At 29.7% G+C, this 26,027-nt stretch overlaps 1 protein-coding gene across 2 annotated transcripts in view; it reads right to left on the bottom strand.

The window, feature by feature from the left end:
• Nucleotides 1–26,027, bottom strand: part of LOC132919639 (discoidin domain-containing receptor 2-like) — a 214,292-nt gene that overhangs the window by 77,685 nt on the left and 110,580 nt on the right. For both annotated transcript variants that reach the window (XM_060981381.1, XM_060981392.1), the window contains one exon: nucleotides 20,874–20,979. In XM_060981381.1, the coding sequence (XP_060837364.1) occupies nucleotides 20,874–20,979 (106 nt within the window). The remainder of the gene's footprint in view (nucleotides 1–20,873; nucleotides 20,980–26,027) is intronic.

Raw genomic sequence — 26,027 nt, 5'->3', positions numbered from 1 at the left:
TATATATATATACATATAATACAGTTGAAATATAATATCATTACAATATAAATACAAACTAGAGTCGTTTAATTAGAAAAAAACCAACTGCGCCGGAGTAATCGATGATAACGATCAAACGCCACGTGTCCGCGTTATTAAACAAATCGCACAGGGACAAACGATGTTTATAAACTGTCGACGGTCGTCAAATCGAATACCAAATACTGTACAGTTGACCGACAGCGTATCATTATGTCTCAATGTCTGACCGTTTGAACATCATAAGACGCGATCATCGGATCATAGCATATAATAATATAACGATTTCAATTTCAAATTTTTTTCCAATCATTTACTGTCGACAAGCTTCAAAAATGAGACGATTGCATGTTGCGTTTACGCGGCAGCGTTTGTTTGTTCGACGTTTTGCGTATGATTTTTTTTTTAAGTACAACAGTAGGTATCAAACCCAGGCTATAACCTTGCTGTTTCATTGAAAATGTTTTTTATGCACATGATGCTGCTGCAACAGCATAGCTTAACGATTCGCTCACGTCCGTGACGTCCTTCGCTTACATCATATTATTATTATTATTACTATTATGAAATACGCGCGTGGCGGAGATGACAAAACGTTTGCAATGGCATCGCGCGAGCACATTCGTGTGACAACGATCATCAAAACTTTGTTGTTTAATAATGTTTTTTTCACCCCGCGGTAGACAAGACGATAAATTATTATGAAAGCGTGCTCGAAAAACTTTTTTTTAATAATAAATTTGCGACAAAGTAATATTTATTATCCACACAAAACGGGCTTTTGCGCTTATTTGAAAAATTCTTTTCGCCAGTACAAGGATACTTTTATTATTATTATTTTTCATCCATTATATCTTAAGACCTTAACTCGCTCATCTTTATCTATAATAAACCAGAGATCAACTACAATTTTATGTAATTTTTCGATTTAGTAAATAATTAAATTATTACTGTCAGGTTATCAAAACGTTTACCGTTGCTGCAGTCTACTTCTAGAATCCTTCTAAAATTCACACAGCCCTAGTTTTTCGACCACTTAAGTTGAGGTGCATTTTTACACGAAAAAAATAGTTACATATTGGTGGAAGAATTTCCTGTAAACTTTAAATGACGCGTTTTCTATTATAAGAAAACACATTGTGTCGTACGATAAATATTTTAATACCTCGGTTTTTCTGTTTGAGATGAACTCTGATATGATATGATAAATACAATACATTAATGCATATTGTTATTATAAACAAATAATATGTGTGTATGAATTAATATATATTATATAGTTATTTTTACTCCTTATGAGTATGAGTAGTAACAAATATAAAATATATACGAGTATACAAAAGCCCACCCCTCCCTCCCCAATTTTAGAATTATTTTTGGTATATAGTATATTATGGTTTTTTATTTAACAACACGTTTAGATGCACATAATACAGCCATAATAGATTATAACTACACGGGGATTAGCGGTGTACGCAATTAATATTTAATTATAAGTATACTGAATACTTCACGAAGCATATCAGATGATAAATCACTAATTTTGCACAACTAAATTGCAAGTTATGTAACACCGACGTATCGGACATGAATAATTAATGCAATTACTCCGTATGTTAAACATCATACACCGACTGCAAAATAGCTTTAATGTTGTATGAACAATTATTATTGTGTAATAATACATAATGTATTATGTCTGATGGTAATAACTAATATTGTTTGAATAATAAAATAAAAAACAAACATATAATAATACATTATAATATACGTCTCACCGGCAAATAAAACGTCACTAAAAATAATCTAAAATTATTGCTTTGTCGTCGTTTTTATGTAAATTATACCAGTATTGTTGTCTTCTAAAATTATTATTTTGAAACAATGTTGTAAATAAACACAAGACGCGACTATTTTGTATTAATATTTATAATATGAATTATAAAAACATACAAATATACCGTTGTTGTTTTTATAAACGTCAGACTGTGGAATGATGTAATTAATTTTTTCTTTGTTTGTTCGACGTGACAAAATTGAAAATATCACAAAAAGTTTAAATATTAAGTGAAGATAAATATAGCGACTAATTAAATTTCAAACGAAATAAAAAATAATACATTCTTCCTGCTCTGTTTAATTTAATACTTGCATATAACGATATTAGTTTACTTAACGTAATGAAAAATATAAAAAAAACCATTGTATTTTCGACAGGAAAACCTTATCATTGTCCAACCTTAACACATGGAATAAAACCGTACCAACCGCATTTGAATTTAGCCTCCGCACTAAACAAAAGTATTCAGGTCAAGAGTGTATAAAAACAAGTACGCACCCAGTTACACAATATAATTATGTTGACACGCCCGAACCAAAAAACTCCTCTATAAAAGTGCCTAAAAATCCTACAACTCAACTGAAACTCGTGGCTCACCCCCACTGTGCACCAAGGGAGTTGGAAAACACGGTCTGTTCGTCGGCTGCCGTTGCAGATGACGTACCTGCTGGATACCTTATATTAATTATATTATCAATCAAGTAAGCTTTTGAAATCTGGCCGGACTAGAATGCGACGCTATTAAATTGTTTTGACATTTCCCACGTGTTCAATTACACGCTGGGTACCTATAAATAAATGGAGGCACCGACACACATAACGTTTGCAGTACGATTACATTATTATTATTACTAAACAGCGATGGCGACGTGGTGTGTGGTGAATTCGTGCGAGTACGGTCCGTCCGATCGGGTGAAGTCTTAATAGGCAAATCCTGCCGTTACCGGTTGACTCGCATCAATCTCCGCATCGGTACAATAATTTATTGAAATTATAACGTTCTGTATATACGGCCGTCAAAAGCACGCTCACACTTTGCCCACCATTTTTCTCCGGACGTCCTCTCAACAGGATGGTTGCACACCCTCTCGTCACTACTAAACGATAATGGTGGCGGAGGCGCTTTTGTACGCACCAGGAGGCGTTTTAACAAAAGGCGAACCTCGACGTTGATTATTATTTTCCTCCGCCACTGAACAGGTATATCAATCACCATCAGATGCAAATTACTCGTGTCGGGCGCCTCGATAACCGAAGGCATCTATCAAAAACAGCTGAAAAAGGATGCGAAGCCCTATGCTAGGCCGATTGCGATGACGGTAAGAGGTCGCGGGTGTGGGTTTGTGCGTGTGTGTGTATAAATATATATTTACGGGGGTGTTTACGGGCGTAGTGGGGGATGGTGAGGGGGTGTGCTATTGTTATTGTTGTTTTTCAGTCGCGGCCGCTGCCGCAACCATTTGTTCGGTGACGGACCTGCGGCTCGGGTCTTTATACTTAAAATGCGTTTTGAGAGAAAATATCTTGCTTATAGCACCAAGCAGATTACCATTATTATTATCCGGATATCTCGTCAATTTCCGCATCACAAAGAAAATCAGCCTTTCTTCCATTCCCACTTCATCCCCCCCACACCATTCACCACAACTGGCACGCACTTCATCCATAATTTCTTCAACTATCTCGCGTACGGTTTCTTCTTTTATTCTTCTTTTTATTCTTCTTCTTCTTATTATTATTATTATTGTTTATTCATTCTATTTTTTATTTATTGTCAGTTATGACTCACAGCATGGTCGATTTATTTTGTGCATTACAAAAAACTTCAGTAAAGACACTTCCTTAAAAAAAAAAGGAAACCATCCGAATAATTTACGCCGATTCTAAATGTCCGAAGAATATTTTATTATTTTGAAAAATTTTGCTCCTAGGGAATAGTATCGTACACGCTTCAAGGACTCCAAATAATTTGAATTACCAGTATAATTTGAATTTGGTTTAAATACACAAATAAATCCTGGTTAAATAGTTACCACCCCACTGGTTTAAGCTCTAAAAACGATTACAGTCGTTGGATTGATTAGTCTGTAATAATAGCTTTACCGTACCTCCGTAGTATTATATTCAGTATATTGGGATAATAAATTTTAAAAAAATCATGAAAATTAATTATGATATTTTTCCATCGAAACAGAGCACCGATTGATTATATTTATAAATATAATCATTTTTGTTGGAAATATTATTTTGTAATTTAGATCGCTATAAAAATTAACTGCAACAAACGACCAAACGTTAACATAAAAAATATGTACATGGGGGAGATTCTATCGAATCTCGTTTCAAAGGTTAAACATAAATTTATTATGAAGTCAAAATGCAAAACAATATTGTTTTGTATTTTATTTTTTATTAAATAATTTTATCAGAGTAGTAAAATCAACTAAATACATATTTTAACGTAAATGCAAAAAAAAAAATATACCCTTACGAGTCTATCTGAACTGTGAATCATTATGGGAATTGTAAAATAAATGTTTTACCTGTTTTGGCAAATGGAGCCCAATCGAATAACTAACGTCATTTTCAAAGGATAAAATATTTAATAAATTTACTTAGTGAATTCTCGAGGGGTTGAAACAGGTAATTCTAGTCACGAGTGCTGTTTTTAAATAGAGTTTATGCCAGAAAGTCAGAGAGCCAATTTCGTGGCGATGAAAGGCTAAAAAAAAATCCTTCATTTCCGGTGTGTGAAAGGAAGGAAATCAACGTTTACTTGTTTATTACATTTCCATTAGTCGCGACAGAAATCCGATCAGGACAAATACACAGAATTTGTTTCAGAAATGACATTTCAACGATATCGATGCAATTTTTTTTTTTTCTAATCGAGTTACGTTCAAATTATGCCTTGCACAGTTAGCGCAATTTACGGTCGAAAGTATATGCTCTTAAAAGTTTAGCTATCGAAGTTATATACTAGTTTGTATTAATAATCATTTATCACTTATCACCGCAGCTTATTGAAAACTAACGTTTATCGTGTTGTGACTAGACTAATAATTACTATAATGATAATAATTGTCCCGAACGATTCAAATTGATTAGTTTTGTTTTTATTCCTATTTAATGTATTGTTTAAAACTCCATTGCAAACTTATGACGTCATCCAAGTTATTAGATACGGGCAAAAGTTTCTATAACGAGATTTAATCCTTATTCACCCTCTTTTGGTCTCCTCCCTAACCGAAAAAACGCATTGTTTGTGTTTCAATCCGCCTGAAGCCTTAAACTCTATTAAGAATCCTTTGCATATTAATATAACTGTGTAGGTAGAAGGGGACTGTACAGAAAATAAAAACTGAGTAAAACAAAAATACTGTTTCCATAAAAAACAGATTATTATTTTAATATTTTTCAGTTTTACCAACTTATTGTACGCCTTGTACTTAACTGGAATTATGGAATGCTATTTCACGAATTGATTGTCATCAAAATAAAATCAATACAATGTCGTTTTATTATATCACTCTATATTGTTACACCGTTAAGTATTATAATATTATTGTTTATGATCTTCTAACCGTGAAGATATTTAACTTCTCCCCCGGCTGGATTTTTCTCTTATATTTTCATTGTTATTATTATTTTTATTAACTAATTTAATACGGTACGAAGGGTTGGGCTTTTTAACTCGCATCCAGTTTTCCCACTGACCCACTGCTTTTGCCTATTGAAAATTGAAATCTTAATGGGCAATGCTTGTTCGACATTATATTTTGAATGCTAAATATGAAATTAATTAACGTCAATTATTAGACATCGTGTTGTATATTATTTGTTTTGTCTATATTTGAGTACATGCTAGTCGTTTTGGGCCATACGCTAATAGTCACTGTTATCAGTATATAATCAGTTAATTCTACAAAGTACAATTTATTTATTTTTTAACCAGCTTATTTCTGATAATTTAGTTATACATTAACTGATTAACTTTTAAGTTTAAACTCACAAACTAACAAAGTACAATTAAGTAAATATTCAAAAATCACATCAGCATATGGCATTAGTTTTTAAGTGCATAATTCATATTACTTATATCGTTTCAGAAATTCGGTTTTTATAAACTAAAAAATACTGTATTTATAAAAGAAACATCGATTTTTATTTTAAACAGTAAGCATCATGTTTTTATCGTTTTTATAGTCGTATTATACCGATTAAACTAAACTATTTCTTTGCAAATTTATTTACTCAGAGACAAACGTTTAATCTCGATTTTATGCCCATATACGTCTAATATTAGTGTAATAATATGGTAAGTATTAGTTTCAATCATGATTTAAGATAATAAAGAGTTTAGTCATCGTCTATGATAAAAGACTTTCATGTTGTTTACGCTATTAAAAATAACTACTATCGCTAATATAGGACAATATTTAGAACCAATTTTAATATTTCATTATATTTTATACCTTTATCCTATACAATTGAATGTTTATGATTTACTGGCCGTAATGACATCGCCATTTGAATCTCTACATATTATATTTTATTAGTTTCATATATCACAGGAATCAGAAAACGGTGACTAATTGGTATTAAGACTATCGGCATACCATAAAACGGAAAAAATAATAAATAGTGTTGAACACAAACAACTATACACTGTTAGGCTTTACGTACGTATAGAAATATGTGTAGGTATATTAATTCATAAAAAATATGGAATATATTACAGTATTACTCAAAATACTCAAAATATTGATTAAAATCGTACAACTTTTCCCCTTTTTGCGTGTAGGAAAATGTTTAAGATAATGATGCTTTTGAACGATACAGATACCTATATAGGTACCGAGTAACCGTAAAACCACACATTACTTAACGTTATTCGTTACAATTCATAGCGTATATACACTACGCATCCGCATATTTTAATGTATCAGAAATACCCAAGACACGCATTGGTATATTGTAATATTATATTATATACGATTACGAAGACGATTCTGCAATAGAGAAAAGTGAGTATTAATTTCCACGCATTGAATTTCCTAAAAGTAATAATAATTGCAATCAGTGGCGACGATATTATTACATCATAATGCATTGTGTTGTGTGAACACAACGGTACATTGGTGGGAAAGGAGTGGTACAGTATAATATTTATATACGTATAATGGCGGCGCGCACGTGAAGGTATACAGTTACACGCTTGTATGCGCCGCGATGCTAACCTTTTCAATTATTTAAAACCCTCAGTTCTTCATCTACGCATACACACGCGTGCGTGCGCACTCACATACCTACCCCTCTCGACCATATAATATCGCCCCATCGCCAACAGAAATACGGTCCAGTGAAGTGAACCAGCGCGTGCACCGCTTTTTTTTTCTCCGTCTAAAATATGCCATCCGATGACGTTTACATACACGCGCTTCGGTCGAGGGGATCGGTAAACAAGTTTCCCCGGGCTATAATAAACGCTGGTATATTATGTGTTCACCTGATAATGAAAAATATACACGACCCGAGGCGGCCACCGCGGTAGCGTAAAATAAAAAAAAAAATAAAACGATGCACTAAGATAAAAAAAATGCATGTAATATATTATCATCTCAGAAAGGGTTGAAAATTAAAATTGAAAACCTAGCCGTGAAGTGCCGTGAAGAGCATACGGGAAGGGGGTGGTGAAGTGCACGCCCCCGGGATGTGACTAATCCCGTGACTGAGTCTACGTCTATACATAATTTAGAATAATTTACCCCTACAGACATGATTTTGCACTAGACTCTCTGCTGATGTTCTACTGGATATGTTTTGAGTGGCAATCTTTTATCGCCAATGTACACCGAAATGCCCTAACCGCAAAAACATTACTGCAAACTTTCTTGCCCTCACCTCCCAACCCCCACTGTGTGAGAAAACACATTTCCTTAAATACAAGGGCGAGAGATCGTGATTTGTGACTTATGTAATGTGTTCTTTCCCACAACCGTATACCCGGAGGGTCAGCAATGCACACGCACGGGCGTGTGTCGTGTTGGAGTGATGTATGCACTATTGGGAAAAACCGTGCTTTGGACATAATTTTACCGAAGAAACGGCAAATCGTGTTAAATGGTTGTCTTAAGATAAAATCATATATAGGTTAGGTATAATATAATGCCATCGCAATTTTTTCAAATATACCTCGTACACATTGCACTTGGTTATCAAAAATTTAGAATACTTGTAAAAATGGATACAAAGAAAATAATCAATTTACAAAAATTTAAGATACATTTTTTAAAAACAAAAAATCAAACTCGATTAATAATAGATTATATTATAAATTTGTTTGAAAGACAATTTTTAATGATTTAAGTAATAAATAATTTATATAAATTATAGTAAAAATAGAGTTTAGAATGTTTAGATAAATGTTAATTTCAGAATATAGTTTCAAAATAATTGTTATGTTTCAATGATTAAGTGTTTTTATAATAACTGTACGTCGATTTAATTTGACGTTAACGTTTAAATCTAAAAGTTTCGCTCGTTCCTCACAATCAATATAACTTGAAACAGCTTTTACCTTTATGAGTTTGAAAATCGAAGGGATAATAATGAACTTTATGGCCAGTGAAAAAGTTGAAGAGATAAAGGAAAATTATGTTTTGGGTAAAAGTTTTCTCTAACCTTACATTATATTACATGAAATAAATGGGGTGCCAGAAATATGATTGTCAAAAACTCGGATGTCAAAATTATACTTTTGTTTATATATTTATTAGTATTATAACGAATTGATCGCTAAAGGACTGATAATCGGCAAAAACGAAATGAAACAATATTAATTACCGTATATTTGTATCAATTGGTAATAAGTTTAGAATCGTTTGAATTCCGCTAAATTGATTTCTAAAAATTAAACAACCAAGGAAATTCTAGTTCTATAGATAAAATAATTTTCCTATTTAAAGATCTGGAGACTTTCAATCTCTATGTTTAGCTTGTTAAAATGTATATTACGTTACCTTGTCTAAATTAAATAATTTATGGAATAAACAATAATACCATGTATGATACATTATTATAATAACGTATATGTGTATAGACTATAGATAAAAAAAAATAATACGTTTATTAAATTATCAAAATGTGATTTAAAAATCGAAATTTGATATCCAAAAATATGTCGAAGCCAATTATTTTCAAAATTTAATTTTAATATAAAAATCGGAGTTTAATCAAATAGTTATTTTTCACTGTATAATGCACACTTCCGATAATATGAACGTGGGAATCAGTGCAGCAAACCCTCTTCTTTGATAAGAAAATAAATGAACTTCCCATTGTGTTGCGCGTGAAACCAAATGACTGGCTATTTTAACCCTCTCGCATAATACCACAATGAACTCCCGAAGTATCGTATTTTAGCTCGTAAAACCTAGTCTTTTTTATGTGCCATGTCTACTTAATTTTTTCTCCCCTCAAAATTCGCATAATCCGATCAATTCGTTGTATTCAGTAATACATATTATATACCTATATAAGTATGATATAGATTTTTTAAGGGTAAAACTCTTGGTGGGAGAATTTGAAGACGACTCATTGTTCGTCGTTTTTAATCTTTTCGGGTCAGGACTTATTTTTTACAACATAAAAGTAAAAGAAAGAACTAAAACGTATAACTTTATACTTTCCATTATAATACACAAGTGAAATGACATACAGGATTCAAAATAAATTTCAAACGCTTCAAAAATGAAATTTAAAATATTTATAGATTGATATAGGACTCGAAAAATGTTTTGCGCATTTAAAACTTAAACTGGAATTATTTTAAAAACAGTATTTAATAATTAACTGTAACCGTTTAAAATTAAATTTACAACAGAATATAGAAATAATAGATATTATATTATCTAATATTTTGAACTAGGTACTTTAAATCGTTTTTAACTACATTATTTTTTCTTCATAAATGTACATTTAAAAATTGCCTTGTATCTAAATTTAAATTTGCAAAAGCCAAAATATAGGAAAAAAGGTAATATTAAAATTTAATAAAAATATATTTCATTGGAATTGAAACGCTTTAAAAGACAGTCACGTATCAATGCATCAGTTGTTTCCATTAAAATAGAAAGAAATATATTAAAGTATATATGAGCTGTTTGTAATCAAAACATACGCTCTCCCCATACATAAGTTTTTATATTTGTTGATATGTTTTTTCATTGTTGTTTCTAAGTCCAATATAAATTTCGTTGAATCGTTTTTTTTTATCGTTAAATTTTAAAATTGTGAACACAGTTTACAATAAACAATTTGAAATCTCGTCTGCATCGAAAAACTTAACTCTTCCACTTTATGCGTTATTTCTCATTCTTTAAATTGTATTCGACTCAAACATCAATTTCCTTTGAACTAACATACCTTATTTTTACTGTCATTGAATATCGAAGTAAACAAGTGTTTCATACGAGAAAAAAATATAAATTTTTCATTTCTTATACGATATTATAGTTTTACTTATATAATTTCTGTGTCAAAAAGTTAAGTAAATACAATATTTCTAAAATATAAAAATAACTAACTCATTTAGCAATATTTATTTTATTTTACTATATTGAATTATCAATATTATATCGTATTTAGAATTATAATTTATAAAATACGAAAATGTGCATTGATTAAAATAAGTAAAAAACTATTATTTTAAACTTATTTTTTTCTTTTATAGGCATTTAGAAATTCATATATTTTATAAAATAAAATTAATCACAAAAACTGTAATAGTTATAGAAAATATATTTCTCAAAATATTATGTTTGTAATATTTGCATGAAAATATGAATTGAGAGCGAAAAAATAAAATACACGAAACTACAGTATATACATTAGAGAATAGCCCCTTTTCAGCGTTCAAACCTGATATTAATTTTGCCTGGAGTATAGAGAATGATAAAGTTGGGAAGAAACTTTACATGAAGTTTATGCTAAGAGCTTCAATATCAGACTAATTCGAAATTACTGTATCAACTAAATATTCGTTTCTTAGAACATTCATATATTTTTTAAATAGGAATTTACCTGATATAAACCAAAAATATTATATTTAAACAATTTATTGTTTGAACTTTTTTAATTTGAACTATTTGCAACTACCATATTGTGTTATTAAAAACATATTTTAAACATATGTGTGTCCCAGGTCCCCACACATTAAATATAAATATGAATCATTAGTATACAAACATTTACTTATGATGCAAGCATATCAATTTTTTATGTTAAAGTACTGAAAAAAATATTAAAGATATTAATATGGGAAATTCATAAGTTTATAATTTGGAATTATAATATGAAATTTGATTTATCTTAGTAAGGTTTTTAACTGGAAATACTAATCCATTATGATTCGATCAGTATTATAGTGGCTCCACATCGATTTTTGATACAAGAATGGCCATCGAATTTAGAATTCCACTGGAGAAAGGCATTGTTCTATACACAACAAATGAGAATTTACTGAACAAAAGGACCATTATCTTAATCCATAACTATTATATAGACTGTGATATGATGATACTGATTATATGTAAGAGAAGGGATGATATTGAGGAAACTATACCATGCTCCGGAAATGATGGCCAGTCGAATACCGGTATTCTCGCCGGAACTAGGTTTCCGGTCCGGAAGACACCTTTCTTGAATTTGTGGATCATGCCAGCAACCTACACACTTAGTATTTCGACAAAAATCTGGTTCACCACCAAAAATTATGTTTAATTATTTAAATTGTAGCATTTATAATGTTTACATTCTAAATATAATTTTTTTTTATTTTAGCATGACTCGTGAATGTTAAAAAAAATAGGATAATAGGGAAATATGGAAAATATAATTATAATATTTTTCATTCACTAAAAACTAGAAATTAAATAAAAATAATAAACCAATCAATGATAAACAAATTATTTAAACACTATTTATATTCTAGTATAAATTATTAATAAAACTAACTTTTCTTAAATGTTAATTTTTTTGTACGTAATAAGCATCAAGTGAGCGTTTTTATTGCTTTAATAATTTGGTCATATAATTTCTTTTAATTACTAAAATAATCATTGAAACCTTTAAAAACAAATCGCGGCCAACGGGCAAAAGTCGTATACACGTTTACGAATAATCATAAGAAATTATATTACGGTACAAACGGTCGTTTAAAATGCAATTTTACACAAGACTACGTAGGCAGCATTAAAAAAAAAAATAGTAAAAATTGAATATGGACTCTAACAAAATAATTACTCATTAATGCGTACTGCAGGTAAAATCCAAACGAAATATCACGTAGGTATAACATTACAGACGCGTAAAGAGCTAGTGAGAGGGGGAGGGAGAAAATAAGGGTGAAATATAAAGTGAGATATTATATAAATCCTGAATCCACGATTTACGTTCGAATGCACGCGAGCTATATTATTGCAATGACGATCCCCGACGTGAACGGGGATGACGGTTGTCATCGCGGCATCGAAGCGAAAAACTTTGTCGCCTGCGTGTCGGATAAACGCCGCCGTGTGATCAGGACAGGGTTACGTGTAGGGGTATCGCGTCACTGCAGGGTTTGTGTCGGGAGCAAAAGCAAAGCCGATGACGTAATGTTTACACAATAATTTGTAACAAATTATTCCCTCAGGTAAAACCTTTTCGGTCGTGAGTTATTCTCCTCCATCGGTGGTCGTCGTCACCTATAGTATATCACCACAGCCGATAGTTGGTACGTAAGACTATGATATAATTATATATTTATATGTTTACGGATTTTTGCAAAACCTTTTCGAAATGACGTGAAAACGCGTGTGAGAGCATATTTTTATATATTTCGTATTTTAAGGTTATTATCATCATTTTTTTTTTTTTTATATTAAAATAAAAGTTAAACGTAGTCTGCAATTTACTTTCACCAAACATGTCGTCAGTCGTCGTCGTCACACACCACCGGCACAGTACATTACACTAATTATTTCCATCCAGAGCCGCGGCCACCGCTTAAAACAACGTTTTTGAAATGTCAGCACTTTAAAAAGGGCAATACTGCGGGTATCCCCCCCCCCCAATCTACCATCGCCGCCCTAACCACTACCACCCCTATAACTATACCTCAACGTTTCTCGCGCCAAATCATCAACAAGAATTCGTTTCTAAATGTACACGATATATACATATACAATATTATACAGCTTGCTTTATTGCGCGCTCTACCTACCTATTGTAAATGTAAACATTATGTCACGCCTGCAGCTGAGTTGGCGATTTCCGCCGACAGATTGTCATCCGCGGTTCCGTTAAACGTCAACGATAATATAATAATTAACGGTGCCCCGTTGCGAAACACCGCCGACGTAAAACCGAACGGTGAAAAGCACTCTGCTGCTCCTAAATACAGTGACGGATATACGCAGTGCGTCGAGTGAGCGTGAATGGTAGGAGGGGCACCGGGGACTTGTGCGTTTTAGCGGAATATTATTTTTTTTTATATGCCCTTCGAATCCTGACAACGGAATTAGAGGCATTCGTATTGATAATAATATTATAATTTAAATTTAACGTAGTGACGACAGCATTGTTGTCTGTGTTTAAGTAAAAATAATTATTTACATTAATTAAAAATAAAAAAAACGATGGCATTCAACATGACGTCCTTTACCGATCAAATTGTAATACATTGCAAATGTGTTCTCTTTTTTCACGAACAATGAAAACCTTTCATTTTATATGGGTAAGAATTATGAAGTGCAAAAATATTTTCGAATTTCCAAAAATATAACATGTAGATAATAGGTATACTAATCAATTAGTCATGAGTTTCGAATTCTTAAGTTTATAATTACTAATTTATCAACTATACCGTATCGTTAACTCAAATACTCACCAATATATTATAGTCGAGCTGTATATTATTTTTGACCATTAATAAGCTTACCAACGTCTTTAGTATTTTATAATGAGCCGACTCATTTTAATATAATCAATCATTTAAATTTAAAACAATGTTATTTTACATGAGTAATTGTATTTGATACCTTTTTTATTCTATGTGCCTTCAATAATTGAAAAGTTTGTACAAGAAGGACTATAGATCAAAAGCGATGTTTGTAAAAATAAAACCAATTGATATCGCAATACAGTACGCTAAAACGGCGATCTAAAACTCATAATTATAATTTAATAACAATTAGTCTTTTTAACAAATGCAATTCAATCATTTTAGTCTAAGATATTTAGAAAAATAATAACCGCTGTTTAAATATAAATAGGCGCTGTCCTATAATTAAATATTTAAATTATTTTATCCATATAAACTATATTAAAGTGAATAATATTTTGATAAATAGGGATCTTAATGTTCACCTCATACTTCCTCTATTAATTAGTCGACTCTTAAGATTTAGCCAACCCTCTTGGACCACTTATCTAAAAAATTGTTAGTATTTCAATAACCATGATTGTCATTTTTTTTTCTTTTTGCTATAGTAGTAATTATAAAACACTAAATAATAAAACTTTTTACACAGTTAATATTTAATTTATCAGGAGCTGGTAAAAATAGTGCGGTTGATATGACTGCGCGGTACACCGAAAATATTATGACACGCATCGAAGAATGTAATCAAAATAATTTAAAATATCTCCTACCACTTATACAAAATTAATTAAGTTTAGTGATTGCGACAGCCTAGTGATAATATACGTGCACTTGTATTTATGTGTATTCAATAATGCATATGACTAATTAAAAAGGGATTTTCGAGAAGTTTATTACGAAAGTTGCAAAATATACACGCGTGTGTGATGCGGTTGACGTGAAAACTTCGAAATAATCAGAACTCGGCGCACATATATTATAATATTATACACTCTATATTCGTAATGCAATTTTAATAAACTTTATCCGCAAAGTTTTGTTTCAACACGAAGCATGAGCTTCCTAGATTTCGATAAAGCTTATGCGCGAGAACGCAATGGCGGTGACGAACGCGTATTATAGTAATATATAGTGTCTGTCCGGCCAAACAAACATATTATTATTATTATTATTATACAGCGTACAGGCGCCACAAAAACTGCCTGCTGAGGGGGTCACATGACTTTCAAAGAAGAAAATAATGGGATGCAACGATGGGCGCCCGCCGTGTAGGTAAAGAGGTTTCAAGATGGCCATTAACTACTGCGTTTTTTTTTGTCATCATAAACCACGGCACGAAGTGATTCTGAGGAAGCCAGAGGAATTTTTTTTTTAATGCCACTCGACTCGCCGAGGTTGAAGTGTTCTTTACGAGACGCTCTCTCTAAACTACCCACAATAAACGTATATGTGGTACCAGTCGAAACGCAGTTAGCTGACCATCAAATAAACTACACCGGGATATATAGATGATCGATACGTCCAAAACACGCATGTAAATGGTAGAAAAATATATTACTTATTTATGATTATTAATTTAACAGGCTAGGTTCAATTTTCAAATATATCTATACAAATTGTGATTGCCGGTTTAATTAAACCGGCAAACCGCAGCAAGTTTATAATAATATATGGTTGAAATAATACCGGAAAACATGTTATAAAATATAAAATATAAGTTGACTTCACAGTATTAAAATAATAATAAACTAAAAACAAAAATTTAAATTTAAAATTTAAATCCACGTTGGCGTTTGAAATCAATCGTCTTAATGGTTCATTTACTAAACAGTTAGTGGTGACATGTGGAATGTAGAAATATTGATAAACATAATATGTATTAATAAACCTAACTAGTAATGAATTTGTGTTAGTCTGAAAAAAACATATTCTTCTCATCAAATGAAAATTTTAAAATTAAACATTTATTTGACCAGAAGTATGATATAACTATATATTGAAATTCAAGCATGTTATTTCGTTTAATAATATTATTGATGACGAGTACATTTTAAAGGTCGACATTTTGAGAATTGCTGTCAGTACGCGTCAAAACTGCCAATCACGCATTCAATAAATAATAAAATATGTAAATAATGTGTAAATTAATTTAATACAGTCCATTGAATAAAAATGCACACAAACCAATATGAATAAAAAAAATAAAAATTAATTTATCCTTAAATTATTATATTTACTTCGAATTTGTAACTTATAGTCATCACTTATCAAATACAAGTTATAAAATAGTATGTGATGCGTAAGGATGCTTAGGGATGCGTGTAAAATCAGTAAATATTTTCGTCAAACATGAAGTTTCAAACAACTAGAAAATAAAATGATATAATTTTATTATTATTTGTAGATAAATTATCGTCCACTTTTATAGTGGCAATCAATTTTATATTTACAGTACATTTTAAAACTTAAGAAGATGAAATAAATAAGATTAATTTTATCAATAGTTTGAACAACATAATTATATTTAATAAATTCAGAGGATACTTCAAAAATATATTTTTTTAATTTTATCAAGTTTCTAACTACAAAGCTACTCTTACTATTATATTTAATGAATAAAAATTAGTAAAAAGTCATCACATCTTTATTTTAATCCTAAATAGATATAAGTGTAATACATTTTTTCTATTAATTTTTAATTTTATATATTTTTACAAGCAGTGGCCTTTTTACTTAGATATAATATACAGTTTATATTTACATTTACAATAGATAAGTGTACAATGGCAACAATAGTATAAAAATATAGAATACAAAAATGTCTTTATTATCTTTAACAGTTTCTATGTGAAAATTTAGTTTAAATTTAATTAATATAATATTCTAACCTAACCTAACCTTTTATGTATTCGAATTAAACTATAAGTATAATGGTAAAATGCTAATAATCAAATTTATAACATTACAAAGTTTATTAAAAATGATATGAATGATATTATGGTTAATAATGCACCGTTAAAAGTTGTACAATTTATGTATTTTTATCTATAATGTGAATCTACCCTAACCAAATACGAATTTCTAATAAAACTTTAACCTATGTTCCTTCATATGTTTTTTTTTTGTTAGCCCCAAGAGATAATAGTCCCAATTCCAAAGATATTATACGTGATATCAGCGGGTTAAATATAACAACAACTTTTTATCCTTTGAACTTTTTTAAACAGATTATTAATGTAAAATATTTAATAACACAAAATGTGTGGTAATTAAAGCAGATTATTCTCAAAACTATACGTCATATAAATTGAAATTAAAAAATTAAAGTTATTCATCGGTTCACGCATCATTTTAATAATTACCTTATATTTACCTAATGTAAATAAAATTCAATATAAAATGTCTTTAAAACCTTTAACATGTAAAATACGAAATTAATTATTTAATGTTTGAAATATTATCGTCCGACAATGTATGTAGTTTTTGTACCTCATACGAAAACACGGAAAACATCATAATACTTAATATAAGATCTAGTAGGTTTCGTAATAATATTAATTTATTTTTCAGGTCCGCACATCATTTTGTCGTCATTTCCTAAACTAAGTTGAGATAGTCTTTTAGATGAACTCCCTTAATTATATTTGTATTTCGTTTGAAACTATTCATTGGTATCAGTATAAAAAGTTAAAGATAGAACGAGCAACAGAAAAAGAGATTAAAACAAACGAAATGAGTACCATATTATAAAATACAATTTGGTATTTAAAACTTTAATAAATTGAAAACCATTCATGTTTATACATATATAAATTATATCATTGAACAATAGAAAGACTTTTTTGTATATTATAAATCATGAAACTATTTTGAGCACTTAAATACAAAGTTTACTTTGTTGTTTATTTATACGTGTGGTAAATTGTGAATGTCGCATACAGTGTATGCTTACCTTGACGGGCGGCCTATTCAGCATTTGACATGACAAACAAGGCTGTGCTAATCGAATCGTTCCCCTAAAAGTGACTAACGTTAAAAAGGGTATAATAAATACTGGACCTTATATAAGCCCAATTCTGAAAATCAATCAAATGCACTCAGAGGGTAAGGCTGTACATATTTATCTTTCATCTCGCGTACGATATAAAAAAATTACAACTTTTAACATGTCTTAGGTTAAATTTAACAAAATGTTTCTAACGCTATTGACTATAGTAATAATTGGAATATACCTATAGACCAATGTATTTATAAAATGTATAGAAAAATATTATTTTACAGAAATACTAAAAAATTATCAATTATCTATTGATAATTATTTATTTATAAAAAAAATAAACTATACACTTTTAGTTGTGTTATTTATTAATTTTAATTTATTTATGCCAATCATCAAATATTAATTTACTCTATAAATAGTTTTAAAAGTATAATACCATAAAAGAAGTTTCAAAATCCTTAAATACACCTGGGACGTTCTCCATTCAAATACTTTAAAAGGAATCACCAAATCTTTTAAAACTTTATCAAAAATTCTTGTTCACATTATCAGAATTCTTCCGTTAATCGGTTGAATATTTTTAAATTTATTAACGAATCACTAATGATTAACTTATTATAAAATGGTGTTGATATGTGCAAGGGACCTAGAAACATTTGCAACAAATAAATAAATTGTTTATCTAATAGACTTCACTTTTTATTGAAAACAGTACGTAACCTAAGAAATTTGATATAAAAAAAAATAATATGATTAATAATGTCCCACAAAAATGTATCGACTTCGTGATAATACAACTGTTAAGTATATGGATGATTTGTTTGCATTGATTAAATATCCGTAAAAAATTTAATTTTCGGCTATCTATAGTGGTAGAGGATGGCTATGAAAGCGATTTCAAGGTATCACCTAGCCTCGATGTGCAAGCATACGTAGGCGATTTGATTGCCGTTAATTTTGAACATTAGGGGTTCTCGAAGACTGCAGCCATTTCATTTATGTTCATGTTTTCAGGAGCTTGTTTTTCTACGGTCCGTAAAAATAAAAAAAAAACAACTGGGGTGATAATCTTCACTAAATCGCATTGCACAAAGGAAAAAAACTGTTATTTTTCTCTACAATATACGCAATGGAGTTGTATAAAAACCAAATCCAGTTTTTCGTACACATTGGACTTTCATTTTCTACCCCCTAACAATCCATCCCTTCGTTATCATCCTCAGCAGCTTTGTTTTTCATTACGGACCAGCCGACCGACTTTAAGCGGATTTATTACCCGAAGCCAAAAATGGTGAGACACTGTTAGAAGGGGAAGAGAAGGGGGAAAAAAGGAAACGAGAAGTTTCGGATATCCGACTACGAGCACCCGTAATCTTATTAGCAGCTATATTTCGTAATCCAAAGAGAAAGAAACGACTATATGTATAATATATATATATATGTATTATATGAATCGTTTACTCATACAATACAAACAAGAAAAGTTAATCATTCTAAAACGATCATTGATAATCTTCAATTTTAATTTGCCGTAACGGTTTTAAATAATAACTTTATCGTAATAATTGTGTATAAAACAACATACGTATATATATTATTTATATTATCATAAAATAAAATAAGATAATATTGTTATAATATCATTTGTTCGGTTTATCAAAGACACATACATAATAGCATTGTTCATTCATGATTACAGTAAGTTTAAGTGATTCATTTTTGACATTTTCTTTGAGGTAATCAATGATTTTTTTTTTTAAAACACTATTTGAATTTTAATTATTAATCAAATATTTACAATTATAAAAAGTCAATAAGCAAATATATAGCACTAGTTATACTACATTTTACATATTTACTATACAAATATATTATATTTAAATACTTAGTAAAATATAAGCTACCTATTACAAATAATCTTGATTAGATTAAAAATGGAACTATACAAAACTCATAAAACATAAATAAAATAAACTTTACTATATTTACTGTGTATGAATATTAGTATTGTACATGTTTTAATTATAACTTAGACATTTCATTGCGTTATTATCTGTTATGTAGTGTTCAATAATATAGAATTATTAATTTCATAAAACATCATAGCTACAAAGTTAACACTTATACAGCACAATTGAATGCTTAAAAAAAGGTTGAATGCTAAAACTATCAATAATATTTAGGTAAATATAATAACACGCGGTGTACGATTATTTAATTTACAATAATATTGTATAATAATTCAAATAAAATACAAACAATTATGTAAACGTATGATAAAAATGGAAACAAACAATAAAGATTTACTGGGCACGTCATTTCCAGAGCGAATAACAATTGTATATTCATTGAAAAGGAATCCATCGAACAAGACTAGTACAGGTGTGTAAGAAATAATTTTCGAGAAAAATGATTGAAAAGGGAGTTATTCCTTCCAGTCGTAAATTACATAGACCATTGAAAAAATGCACATTACGGAAATGTCAATTTTATTTATTTGAACAGTACGTTGAAATTAAAAAAAAAAAACAATACTAATGAGTCATGAATATAACAATGAGTTTTTAGAATTGTGCTGTTATTTAAATTAAAATAATTGATTAATATTATCTTTGAAATATTTATTTTACTCGCAGATTGTCTGTCACGAAAATAAACGATTCAATATTTGTTTTATTCATTTTAAGATTGTAGGTTTTCTTTTATTAGAGAAAATAACCGCTAACTGATATTATTCTAAATGTTAATAACAAAAACTTACTGAATGAATCTTATGGACCGAATTAGGCTTTTGACTTAGTATGAAAGCAGTTAAAAGTTTTCAAACCAGCAGCTGTATACGGCTCGACTTTGCGATATTTCTCAAATACAATGGTTTTCGAAAGGATAGGTAATAATAAAGCAGCAGTTTAATTTTAAAAACTTTCTTTTTGTTCGAACCTATTTTTATTCAGTCTTATACAAGAAGTTTTCGGGAAGAATTTGCGCAACCAAATTACTTACTATAAAACTTGTACTCAATAACTGTATTGTATATATGACAAATAACAAGCATACATAGGAAATAAAAATTGAATATGACATACCTTGCATTCTGTGGTCCCACTGATTTGATTTCATATGAAGAGCTAGCTGTTATCCTGTGATCTGGAATTTTGCTGAACTCCATACCGAGCTGTGAACGACATTCTTCTAAATAAAAATAATAAAACATTAATAAATTATATCTATAAAAAAAAAACCGTTTTTTACGTTTTTTGTACGTTAGACTCAAATGCATATTTCATTAATGTGGATAATTGTCTCATCAAACTTGCTAACGGTGTTCAATTTTATATTTAATTAAATCAGATATTGGTATTATGCATTTAGTTAACTACATAAAATATCGGGTATAATTTATATTTAGAATTCTTACAACTATTATATTTTATAATGTTATATACGTAGTAGATGATGTTTTTATTTTTATAATATGTATACCAGAAATCGCTTTTGAATTACAAATAAGTATACTATTACGTATACATAAATAAGAAATTTAAAAAGAAAAAAACATATAATTCTCAAGTTCATTTTAAAATGGTTAAAGAAGTTAAGGTATTTTTGGAGACATGTTTAAAATAATATTTTTAGTCACAAAGCTCAGAAACTTTTTATACATGAATACTATTACCACTTCAAAAGAATTGAAAATAGTCTTTTCGTTTTCATTTCTTTATGTACCTACATACATGTGAGTTTTTTTGTAGCCCTACGATTAAATTAAAGACCCTAATATTCATAATTATATAATTATAAGCTGTAAAATGTGTTTATAAAATATTATGTTTATTTTTAGTCATTGTATCAGAAGTTAAAAAAAAACTATTATTTTTACTTATAAGAAGTATAAGACATAATACATAACATTATAATAAACATTTTTGAAATATGAAATTTTATTTAAACTTAGTATGAGAGATTGAATTGAAATTAATAATTTAGAATATATATGTAAAAAAAAACAATTTCAAAATGTAAACGATACAATCAGTGTCAAGGATTATAAAAGACATGTTAACCATTATTTTTTTTTTTTTGATTTATCGTTTATAAAAACATGGTAGTATGTGACTTTTGAGACGAATGTAATTCTTCCCTCGGGTAACACATATACATACAAATAATGTTAGGCAAACCTCGCGTGTGTTTCAACTCGGCCCCTTCAAGTCCAATTTCTGGGAAACGTTTCGAAAAGAACCATTAAGACCGTTGACCTTTTAATCGTACCCTTTGAAACAAAAAGCTATTCCAAAACGTCGGTAGGGACAAACAAAAGTGTGGAGGGGGTCTTATCTTGCTGAACAGTCACACGTAAATGCAGAAAACTTTCCATAGGAACAAACACTGATAGTACCGATTTTAACGGTTCTACATACGCCACCGGTGAACTTAATATTCACCCAACGGCGGAATAATGTAATGCTGTGCCACCCCTCGGATGAATATTTCCACGTTGTGTATATTGATATGATTTCAAAGTTATGGGGAAAAAAACATCGGCCAAAAAGACGATGGATTTGTATTCACCGAACGTTTCCTCCTACACTTCCAACCTAACCGACTCTATTTCAACTATTTTTTTTCGGTCACTTTTCTCGCACTACAACCGGGCTGCGGTTAGTTAGGCGATTATAACCGGATGTGCCAAAATGGTGAAAACCACGCTGCGGAATTTCATCGCACTTCATGCGTGTTTGGAGTTCAAAAGGATACATAATTTAAATTTGTTTTATTTTTCATTTGTTTTGGAAATCTACGGAGAAAAATTGAGTTACGACAACTATACAAATTCTTTGAACAACCTTATTGCACTGATACAGTTTCAAAACATAAACATAAAAATGCAATTTATTAACTAAATAAAATAAATATATTTGCATTTTACGTTTGAAAAGTATTTCAAATAAAGTTCTTCTATAATTAAATTACTGTAAAATTGTATTAAACGATATTCGAAAATCTAACATGTGAAACTTTTTTAAGTATAAAATATTATTAATACCGTAAACATTATCAATAGTAAGTTTATAATAATATGTTAAATAAAATACTAATACATACATTGTAAATATATTTAGTTTTTATTTAAACAACATTTTGGTGGAAAATAAAGTTAAATTACCATAACTGGAAAGAGGTATAAAATAAAATTGTGCTTTTTTTGAACAAACCTATATTATTTATTTAACTCAATAATTTCTATTAATGTAAGAATTTCTAATCGAATACATCACACTATATATACATACATTAAATGATTAATCTTTATAAAACATATTACAAACACTACAACGTAAAAAGCAATTGTATTAATTATTTGATTAAAAAGTAAATGGCATTTTACCTTTATTGAATAACCTGAATTCTCGGTAACATCATAAAATATATTTTACATTTACCTATAAATCCATATCAAAAACATGAGATATGAGTAACGATTTAGTGGAAGGAAAATGAATATTTCGTGTTTTTCAAAAATTGATATTAGAATCAACAAAACGAACAGCCATCTTACACTTAATTAATATATTTTATTAATATGACGTAAGTTATTCATCAAAAGAAGTGACAAGGGAGTATAACACTTAGTCATTTCTCTGGAGCATCAGCTGTTATAAAGAGAACATACCACGAGATGTCATTTTCATGAAGATTTCAGTGAATATGTTTGATATATTTTAAATACTCAAAATGATACACGGGTTAATTATTATACGCGTATTAAGGCACGTCAAAAATTTGATCGGATTATACGCATAAGTAGATATTATTATATAAGATGAAGTAAGATAAGTCGAATATCAATATTTTTCACTTATAGAAATGAATATTGTTATAATGAGTTTTTACCAGAAAAAATATATTTTGACTTTAAATAAAAATGATCTAACACAAATAAAAATAAGTTGATGGCATACCTACTTGTTGATGCGCATATCTGATACAGTGATACACAAATAAAAAAAAATATGAATTGAATATACATCACACATGTAGACTAACCTTTTACTTACATTATAACCTATACCTAAGCATATATTCTAAATTATCAATTATAATTAAATAATATCAGTGAATTTTCCATCTTTCCGACAATTACAAAATATTTCCGAATAAACTGCAAATGATATAGTTCTTTGACTATATCTCAAGTTCCAGAATACGTGTAGGTTTAATTTTAACTTACAATTTATACAGTGCGATTTGGCTGTTTCTAAATAGGCTGCTAAGCAAACTTCAACAGCTCCCCGCCGGGCCCAGAGGTATGGTCAATTTACAAATTATGAGAAGGAACTTACAATTACTTACAATTAAAGGACTATAACTTACAATTAACTTGCATAACTTAGTATAGGTAATTTAACAAGATTTTCTTACGACAGGGGCTAACTATTCGCGTACAAGTAATCGAATAAAATCATTTTTGACAAAAGGCTACATATTTAATGTACGACCGAAGCGTTCAAACGACACGTATATATAATGAAGGTACTTTTACGATACGCCATTAGCGAAAACATCTACTTTAGATTCTATGACGATGCGGTGCATAAATTATTAACTCCTGCTATTGCAGTAAATAAATTATTATCCGAGGCGAGGAGTGGTTAAAATTAATTTAATTTCGTTCGCATAGACAAATAGACGTAGCTCGCGCACACACGCCTATATACAGAGCGCCGTGGTTTAGCGGCGTACCCCTTTTTGTGCGTTAACCCAATTTTCGAAATCAAGTAACTCTGCGATGGTACTTATACCTACCTACAATCCGCCTGTGCATTTGCGTTTTCGGTACACAGCGCCGGTCCCTGGGAGCGCCAAACGCGTAACTTGTTTCGCAAACACTCGTATCAACACGTATTATCTATCTCTCTCTCTCTATATATATATATGTATGCGTAGCCGGGGCATCATCCCTAGCGCGCTTATTACAGAGTAGTGTTACGAGTGAATTTATTCAATAGACATAGACCAGAACTCGGTCGTCCCGCCGGGTCACGTGGAAGTTTTACACGCGTGCACGGGACAAAGCACAAGAGAATAAAATTCGAGAATGCAAAACCCGGTAGATGCGTTGTGTGGCGAATTCGACGGGCAAATTTTAATGAATATGTATGAGCGGGCTGACCGCGTCGCGATGTTCCCCCCAGAGACTTGTGTGTATATATAAGGAAGTGTAACGTAAGCCCCGTAGTCGTATAAAAACTTTACACAATCAACAAAAGTAATCTCGACCTCCGGCCAACAACATACAATATACAATATTGGTTGAAATCGGTGGGGTTAAAGGTTTAACCCCGCAAATGTCTTCCGTGCATCCCTTAGAAATAATTTTAATATTTTCCTCTCCGACTACCTACAATATATATAGTTTATAGGAAAAGTACTCGAAATATTGTCACAGTAAAAGTAGTAAATAATATTTTGACTGGATGAAAAAAATTCTCGAATATAAACCGCACTATTTTGTTTTAAAAATAAACTATATATAAACAAAACTTAGAAAATAGCTTTGAATTCCCTATGCAGCACCATTACAATATGCAGACATTTGGAATAAATTATACCTATTAAAGAATAATTTTCACATTATATTCTTCCGTAATTTTTTTACTTGACGTATTTAAATATTAAAAAATCTTTCATACAATTTTAAATGTGTAACTAGTTTTTACCCGTGAAAATAAAGTCGAAAAAATCGACTATTGACATAAATATCTATCTGCGAAATCGCTGAATAACATAATTATTATACTTGCATAGATACCAAATATTAATAATTTGAAAAAATGGTCTATATAATTTAATAAAAAAACATTTATAAAATGAACAACTACTAAAAATAAATATAGGTAGTAGGTACCTTTAATAGTTTTAAATATTTTTGAAAATGATTAATTAATATAATGTTTTATAAATTATCAATTAGAATTATTTCGGATATTATAAGTATACAATAATTTTATTATTTAAAAAGATAATGGGTCTCACTGAACAAGTTCGTGTAGAAACCCATGATTTCACATTAGAAAATATAAATTTAATAAATATATAGTATAATTAATAAAATGACAACTATATAGATTATAGGTACTTATATATATATATATATTTTTTTTTTGTAAAAACTTAATATTAATAAAATTAAATACCTAATTATTATTATTCATGTTTAAAATAACATTATTCATAAA

Source organism: Rhopalosiphum padi, chromosome 1, assembly GCF_020882245.1.
Source record: "Rhopalosiphum padi isolate XX-2018 chromosome 1, ASM2088224v1, whole genome shotgun sequence".
Classification (NCBI taxonomy): Eukaryota; Metazoa; Arthropoda; class Insecta; order Hemiptera; family Aphididae; genus Rhopalosiphum; species Rhopalosiphum padi.
Note: the sequence above shows the minus strand (reverse complement) of the source record. Positions and strands in the feature narration are given on the sequence as shown.